Source organism: Asterias amurensis, chromosome 8 (genome assembly GCF_032118995.1).
Source record: "Asterias amurensis chromosome 8, ASM3211899v1".
NCBI lineage: Eukaryota > Metazoa > Echinodermata > Asteroidea > Forcipulatida > Asteriidae > Asterias > Asterias amurensis.
The window spans coordinates 2,601,139-2,609,967 of record NC_092655.1 but is presented as its reverse complement, the minus strand read 5'-3'; the positions used below and the strand labels follow the sequence as shown (position 1 = coordinate 2,609,967).

The 8,829-nt window shown below is 39.3% G+C and overlaps 1 protein-coding gene across 4 annotated transcripts in view; it reads right to left on the bottom strand.

Moving 5' to 3' along the window:
* LOC139941116 (RING finger protein 44-like) overlaps positions 1-8,829 on the bottom strand; it is a 71,268-nt gene that overhangs the window by 11,037 nt on the left and 51,402 nt on the right. For 3 of the 4 annotated variants that reach the window (XM_071937551.1, XM_071937553.1, XM_071937555.1), the window contains 7 exons: positions 7,345-7,571; positions 5,684-5,948; positions 4,447-4,800; positions 3,164-3,319; positions 2,543-2,676; positions 1,001-1,067; positions 210-337 (listed from right to left, as the gene is read on the bottom strand). In XM_071937551.1, the coding sequence (XP_071793652.1) occupies positions 210-337; positions 1,001-1,067; positions 2,543-2,676; positions 3,164-3,319; positions 4,447-4,800; positions 5,684-5,948; positions 7,345-7,571 (1,331 nt within the window). The remainder of the gene's footprint in view (positions 1-209; positions 338-1,000; positions 1,068-2,542; positions 2,677-3,163; positions 3,320-4,446; positions 4,801-5,683; positions 5,949-7,344; positions 7,572-8,829) is intronic. The other variant, XM_071937552.1, reaches the window with a different exon arrangement.

Genomic DNA, 8,829 nt, shown 5'->3' with positions numbered 1-8,829 from the left:
TTGTGCTTAAGCAGCTCTATGAAAATGGTCCCTATATTGTGACTGATGAATGTCTTTGTGAAACAAACTTTTCCAGCTCTGTGAGTTTGGACCCACTGGCAATTTGGTTATGGTGCCACATGTATTGATTCCTCCCTGATGCTGCCAACTGCTCATACTTATGAACAGCCCAAGTATGGACCATACATCAAGGGTAGGCAAAAACTTACCAGGTTTGGTCGTTTATCGACTGATGAGTGTCCGGCTTGTACAGGTAGGAGGGTAGCTGGTCGATGTAGGCTTTCGTCAACCCACGAGGTTTGGCTTCACCAAGGCGCTCAGCAAGATTTAGGAGAGCCTGAATAATTTCCAGAAGAAAGAAAGTAGGGATTAACTAAGATTATTAAATGAAGATCACTGGCTTGATTTCTATCTTTCAAACAGTAGTTCGTTTAGGTTTGAGCAAACCTTGGGCTCAGGAGAGCGCATGTTTTTGTATTAAATAACAGAGGCTTAGCAAGTTAATAGAAGGAGGTTATGGTTCAGCTTTTTATTTAAGAACCTAGGTACTGTTACATGTAGGGTGTTTGGGAATTAATCAAACACAATTCAAGTTGACATTTACAGGTTCCAATTAGCACACCTAGGTGAAGAGAAGCAAGCTATGGTTCAGCCTCTCAAGGCCGAGTCAAACTGCAGCGATAATGAAAACAATAACGATCACAATGCAAATAAAATATATTATATTGGTTGAATGAGCGTGTGCGTATTCTGCATGAAGCATTTCAACCAATTGAATGCGTACTCTTTGCATTGTAATCTTTATTGTTTTTGTTTTTTGCTGCAGTGTGACTCGGCCTTTAGTCAAGAACCATAACCGGTAATAACTGAGATTCAACCCCATATTAGGATAGCTCAGCCATACAGTCTGGTGTCCTTAGTCTCAGGGAAAAACATTCACACACTTTTATCAGGTTTTCAATTAACTCAGTCATTCCTTTATCGTACATACATGTCTTACCTCGTAGTTTTCGACTTCAGCATCCTCATTTTCAAGTTCCACTTGATTGACAGGAGGACTTGGAAACCTATACGATACAAAAACAACAGGGAGAACTATAAATTTGCTGGAACTGCTGTTTCAGGATCACTGAAAATGTTATACTTCAAAATGTTTATAAAGATAAACTTAAGGTGTAAAATCCTGCACACTAAACTACTTCTCTTAATAGTCTTAACATCAATATTGTTTAAATTATAAGGTTTAGGCCAAAACGCAAAAGCAAAAAATATCAACAACAAGATAATCTACTATATTCATAATTAGGAGACATACACAAATAACGAGAAGAAGAGAAAAGAATTGCTCAAAATTAAAACAGCAAAACTGCATAATAAATATCAACAACAAGATAATCTACTATATTCATAATTAGGAGACATACACAAATAACGAGAAGAAGAGAAAAGAATTGCTCAAAATTAAAACAGCAAAACTGCATAATAAATATCCACAAAATATCAATTTGGAAAGAAAAACACCAAGGAATTCTGTAAAGAACCATGTAACATTGTAAAGGGCCCTGCAATATTGTAAAGGATCAAAATATCATAAAGAACTTGTAATATTAGAAAGAACTTGTAATACTTAACCCTATCATTTAATTAAGAACCATTTAATACCCAAGAACAATAGATCAGGCAGATGGTAACTCAATTATATTACACTGACCCAGTTTCTAGTCAACCTTGGGGTGTGGGTGTGAGGGGGGGGGGGGGGGTAGAAGAGAACCAAGAGTGGGCCCTTCCTGGAATCAATGGGCACACAGTAAACTGATACCCCATGGCTACCAGGAAAATGAATTCAACAGGTGGTGATTCACTGGAGACCAAAGACACACAGCACGGGATGCAAATTGTAGTCAATATTGGTACAATGCACATCATGAATGAGAATGGGTCTACACAACAATACAAAGACTATCGAACCGACCAGAATTTAAAACATTTTACAAAAGTAACATCAACCATTCAGGTTTCATTAAATAGTTATTATAATCATTATAAAGGGACCCATTTAAGCAAGTTCACAAACTATATTTCTACATACATGTACATTCAATGAATTGACGCTTTTGCATCCAAACACAACTCTTCAAAAACAATTCATAAATCAACAGTGTACAATACAGTCACCTTTCACGGAACGTGATGCTAAATTTATACACACACTGTAATTCTCATAAACTGATACACATAGATACTGCATCCCTGTAAAAAACAATCATCAGCCATTGGAAGGGTTTCAAAAGCAATAGAAGCCATTTCATGAAAGCTGTGGCTCTGGCTAATATCAGGAGACTTTCGGTCATGTTCACTGTATCACACAACAATAACATTATGCTAATATTAATTGTATAAAAAGGAACCAGACTGTTTCTTCTAGCCTCACTTTGGTTAATACATTGATTTGAATGAGAGAAAAAAATCAAGATGGATGCATAATGATAATGGTTTTACAGTTGTTTTGGATAGATATTCAAGAGAATGAGGGGATACTTACAGGTAGCGCAGGAACCAGCCCGGGTAGGATGGTTGGACTGGTACCGATGGGGAGACTTGGTTCCTCCAGGGGCGTGTAGGCGGCCGTCGCTGCTGCTGCTGCCTCCCAATGTTGTTAAGCCTTGGATAGGCATGCTGAAAAAAACCAAAAGCAAAACAAAAGTTAGGTTAAGTGATAATTGAAGCTTTGCTTGGTATGGATCATCAGAAAAGGTATATCCAGTAAAATGCAGCTACTACTGTGTATAATGTTGGGGAATAGTGTTGGTTCTGATAAGAAAGGGAGTGGTCTCAACGTTGCGAACAGTATAACCAGCTTTTCCTTTGTTCTCCTAAGAGTGTGAGTTCAAGTCCCATGCTTGACAATAACAAGACTCGAACCCACACTCTGCTAATCAGAAACTCCAGAGTGCTTGGCAACTCGGCCACAATATGCCCTGTTGATTCCAATAGTACTAACAAAACAGAGACTTGATTGACAGGAGGACTTGGAAATCTATTCAAAATACAAAACAACAAGGAGAACTATAAGTCTCCTTGACCACTCCGCCCTGTAAATTCCAATAGTACTATCAAAAGAGAGACAGGCAAAGGTGAGTTGGATACCAGGGAGGGGACTCACCATGTGATGCACGTCTGGGGGATTACGTAAGATGGACTCTTGTAAGAGGTGCAGTGGCGGTGATGGGGTGAGGGAGGGGTTGTGATGAGTTGAGGAAGGCACGTGGAATGCTGCGGGCCTCTCTCCAATGATTTCCACCTCCGAAGATCTTGTCTGCTAAAGTTAAAAACAAAAAACCACAAAACAATCAAAATAAATTTAAATAAATATAGCATAAGGAAGTGCTGGTGAGTAACACTTTGGAGCCTTGTATTATCTGGGATTCGGCAAGTGTTTCTTTTCTTTTCATTTCATTCATTTCATTCATTCATTCATTCATTCATTCATTCATTCATTCATTCTGGTTGTGACGCCAAGGACTTTTACAAAAGCGGCCTTAATCACTGAACTAGCTAAGTGAAGAGAAGACAAGGAAGAAGGTTTCAGTTTCAGATGTGGGCGGAAAACCCCAGAGAACTATTCCAGGGAAAACCCACAGTCAGGTAGGGGATGACAACCCAATCCAAGTAGTGCCCTGGTGAGTTTCGAACCGGGTCCTAGAGGTGAAAGGGGAGGAAAGACACTTCTCTGCCACTCCGACCACCCTCGTCTTGCACAGCATGTTGGAAAAAACAGTGCCAACTACACAATTGCATCATCTAGAATGCATTCCTTTAACATGAGGTTCCCACTGAACAAGGTTCGGGACACACAGAGAGTTTGTAAAGTCAGTTGAAGATGAATTAGGTTTCCCCCCATCGACGGGCGACGGGAAACTCAATACGTTTCTGTCTGCACTTCTTGTTCACCGGACACCGGCAAGTGTAACACGGATACCGGTTTATGGAAATGTCACCGATGAATAAAGTGTAATCTTCTCCTCATTTGCTAACAATCAGGATTCACAAGAAATACATAATTGGGACTAATTGTAGTAACACCATTCCATTTGACACCTGTTTTGTGACCTACAAGTCAGTAATCATGCTTTTGTTTTCAAGGAGGAGAGTGGGTGCAAAAGTCTGCAAAATTCAAAAAGGTTTGACCCATTATTAAATGCAGAGGGCACCTTGAGTAGAAGCTGATTTTGGGGCAAGTCACCATCACTAAAATGGCACACACAATTCAAATCTGACAAATCAGTTAAGTGAAAATAAAAAATTGCCGAACAATTCAGCCTTTTTCCTAATGCTTTATTTAGCAGAGCTGTCAACTATGTATCTTGCTATCGAGGAGATTATGTACAGCATAAGTGAGATATTTAGAATAACATTCATAGGGAATGATTTCAAAAAAAGTCATACCTGCGTTGGTGGAGGCGCAGCATAATACTGCACTTGCGGAGGCACATGGTGGTGCGTGTGTACATGCGTCATTAACGACTCCTGAGGTAGCATATGAGGCATGGAGGTCTGCGACACCGGCAGGTGGTGCCCGCTGCATGCCGGTATGTGCACACTGCACATCGGGATGTGGCCCATACTGCAGATGGGGATAGGGGGCGGGTGGGCCGGCCGCCCATTGGCTGTCACCGGGATGGGTGCGTAGGGGCCATGGTGAAGGCTACAGGTCGGGATGGTGTGGGCGGTGCACATAGGCACGGCGTAGGACGGAACCGTGACGGGAATCGAGATGGGCGTAGTTGTTGGCACATGAGCCTACAAGGTAAACATAAAACAAACGTAACCATCTTCCCTTTCAACCCTTCAGGAATCAATCAGAATATAAAAAATATGAGGAAATATTTGAAGAAATTTGATTTTACCAGGTTAACTCTGCTTCTAGGTCTAAGAGGGTACATTGAATTGATGGCATTTCCACCTTTTGATACCCCTTTAGTTATGTATTTCAAGGAACTTCTGGGAACAGTATCCTCAGTACTAGAAGTGGATCAAAGAGCCTGATTTATTTTTATTTGGAGAAACACACAGTATTTGTTATTGTTTAATCAGACTTCAAACTGTCTCATCCCTGCCTATTTTGTTTCCAAATCAGCAGTTTATGATAAAACCACGGCTTTGCAGCACCAAGTTTATAAAAAAAAATACTTCCTACTCCTTAATCTGATTAAGACTTAAAGTTCAAGAATTATATAACATCTTTGCAAATACTTTTACACCGGTAACAAACTTCCGCTAAGAAACTAACTGTTGATCAACATAACGAGACATGAAATGGTTCAGAGAATTACGAGATATCCGTCTCATTTCATTTGGCTTCCGTGGGAACAATTCAACAGCTCTTACTCACGACGCTCCCCCTGGGGTTGGCCTCAGTGAATAGAGGAAGATTCCTAATTGGCCCAGCACCAAGATAAGAAAATAAAGTATCTGACGTTTTGGGTTGAACAAAGATACATTGACGAGAGTGGGACTTGAACCTGCAACCTCCGCACATAAAAAAGTTTAAGGTATGATACAGGATTGTTAGAACCGACAAACTAGTCGCAGACAGTGTACATGAAAAATTGGTCTTAATCCCAGTTAACACTTTATAAGCTATTCTAGGAGTCAGGGAACTGAACCAAAACTACTTGCTTACCCTCACTTCACTGCTGAGGTCAATGATGATGTGGGGTTGGAAGGGCATGGCATGGTGTGAGGGCGGTGGGGGAAGTATGGTAGCGTGGTGAGGTGGCATACTGGGTGGATGGAATGCCCGCCGGTCTCCGCCGCTCGCTGTTGGGTGTTGCTGCTGCTGCTGCTGCTGCTGTTGTTGCTGCTGCTGCTGCTGCTGCTGTTGGTTGTTCTGGCTGCGAAGTTGTCGCTCACGCTGTCGTTGGCTCTGCCTTCTATTTGAGGGTGGGCTAATATTTAAAGATACCAAAATTAATGAAATGTCTAAATTTGCATAGTGTAAGTAATTGGCTGTGTTTAATAAAGAAGTTCATTTACAAAGATAAGAGCTCAAAACTCTTTAAAATAATGGGCGAAAAAAACAAGATGCCATGACCTCATCATAACTTGAGGAACTCACAATTACACAAACAATGAAGAAATGTACAAAAACGTTGCACAATATCTGTTTAAAAAACAAACACATTGTATCATGGTCTTTTTTTATGGTTTTTTGATGTAATTACGCTTTTGATTGTTTTCGTTTGGATTAATTAATTTCCATAATTATTTTTTTTTTTTTTACTGGCATTGTGTTAAATTGTTATGCGCTCTCGAACAGGCTGGTCCTGGAGAAAGCGCAATAATAAGTTCAATAAATTATTATTATTGTTGTTACTATTATTGTTATTATTATTATTATTATTATTATTATTATTATTATTATTATTATTATTATTATTATTACATGTTTTGTGTGGACCTACTGGCTATTCAGAGCGAAACACAACATTTAGACATATTCAAACTCATGCTTAATGGAAGTTCTATAATAATGAGATACAGCGTCTATTGTAAGTGTATTTCTGAAAAGAATAATAAAGCATTGTGTGCGCATTTACAACAATGCTTTAACACTGTGCAAATGTGCATTATTCCCACGATAGCAAAGACCACTGGCAACTAAAACATGCTCTAAATGCACAAAGAAAGAAGAAAATTGAATTCATTGGTCCGCTTGCAGATCGTCTGAAACTGGGCCCTGGGAACGAGCGCCACAGGGGAACAAAACAAGGTGTGTCTAATTTGCAACAATTGTACTAAGTGGCAGTTGTTCAAGAAGGGGGGGGGGGATACTTCCACTCTGAAATGATTATGATGTGAAAGGAAGAAACTCATTTTCATTACAATTCAATTATAAGAAAACAATGTGGATGCGTGTACTGTGTATTGTTCACGTCAACAGAACGGGCGTCCGGGCTAATTTTGATCAATCCCAGTGGAGCGCATAGGCTTGGTGGAAATTCGTACACACAAAAAACGCCCGCTTGTATAATGCTATCGACAGCTATTCAAACACGCAGACAGTTGTGGAAACCCTCAAACATGTACTTGAGAATGGCTGGCAGTATTTTCGCAATTCTACTACATTTTCAGGCTCTTTCATATTTTTTATTTTTTAATGAAAATGCATCCAGGCTAAGAACCATCTCACACCAAAACCCACCAACAAAATAACCTTAGCACTGAAATACATGCATATATGGCCCCATCCAACTTGGGCTATATGAGTTACAATGAAGGAAAAGTTTGGAGCTGGTTCGGGTTATGGAATACACCCAAAATATTGGCATTTTTTTCTCTCACCTTCGTCTGCCAGTGGTTCTCCAGCCGGAGCTATTATTGCACCAGTCACCAGCGCTGTACCGTTGGCCTCCCTGGTAGCCCGTCTGCTGGTTACCAGGCCACTGCATGCCGCCGCTAATGTTTGACGAGGACTGCCATGGCCGGACAAGGCTTGGTGGACTTGGGGACGTGGACAAATCTACAGCACCTTGTGACATTCTTCTACGCTTACGATTTGGGCTCTCGCTCTGTGGTTACAAAAAGAAAGGGAACAAAAGATTTAAGAGTTTTGCTTCGTAAACTTTCTAATAAGTTTGGGGTCAAATGCACATAATTACTATAAATTACAACTGAAGCAAATAAAACTTTAGAAAGTCAATTATTACCAACATATAAGCAGCTTGATATGATGTACATACAATACAATGGGTTTTTATATAGCGCAATGGGTACATGTTAACATTGGAGATTTATATATGACTATGTTGCTGTCCTCAATGAAACAAACCATTCTGAAAGCAAGAATACGCTGGAATTTTCTAGTTCTCAACTAACCAAACTGAACCATTGTCGTACAATTGTCATCCAATTTGGTGGTCAATAATTTGAGGAAACAGAATAACAAAGAAAAAAACACACCGTTTATCTTTTTTTTAAAAGAGATTGCTAGGTGTTCATAAAACTATATGTACAAACTAAAGGAAACAATGGCGTTTGACTGTATATAATCTGCATGCTGAATCTGTTGAGTGTTTCGATTACTATTTGCTGGAGAGAGGAGAACACACACACACAATGGTGCACAACTGTTGGGAAAACTAACATTGGCCACAGGTGGTAGGGGCTTTGTGATGATGATTACATCACAGGAAATGGCACGATATATACGATATACGCATGGTTATCTTGCATTCACTCATCGCATTCAAAAGGACTGTAGTATTACAGTTAACCATTGTTCTTTGTTGAAAAAACATGCCAGAAGGAATGGCGAAGCTATGTTCACCATTTAAAGGCATTCCCTTTTTCAATCTAGAAAAAGACCACCCCAGAAGAAGCTCCCAGGTAAAAACATGGATACTCAATTTTGATAAAGATAACTTTCTCCTGTTTCTCATCAAGTAAAAAGATTAAATCTCAAAATAGATTGTTAGGTCATGTGAAAGCATAGTATCGCGGATACAATACATTTGTCGCTAATGATGCGCTCATTATGCATTATTTATAGACAGAATCTCATCACAATCAATAGCTTTTATAAATTCAATGCTAACATAAACATGTAGTATCAGCATACCCCCCTGGTTTTAAAATTAAAATGAAGATGACGCATCGCAAAAAGCTGGATTTATCATATTAATTTCTAATAATTTAGATGTTATATGTTTATTATTTTTTATCCCTTCCCAATGTATCCAATATGAACAAAACTTTAAAAAAGAATGTATGGGAGTGGTAGTTATATTTTTGTACAAAGTTCAATTTAAGATTAACGTAAAATTATTC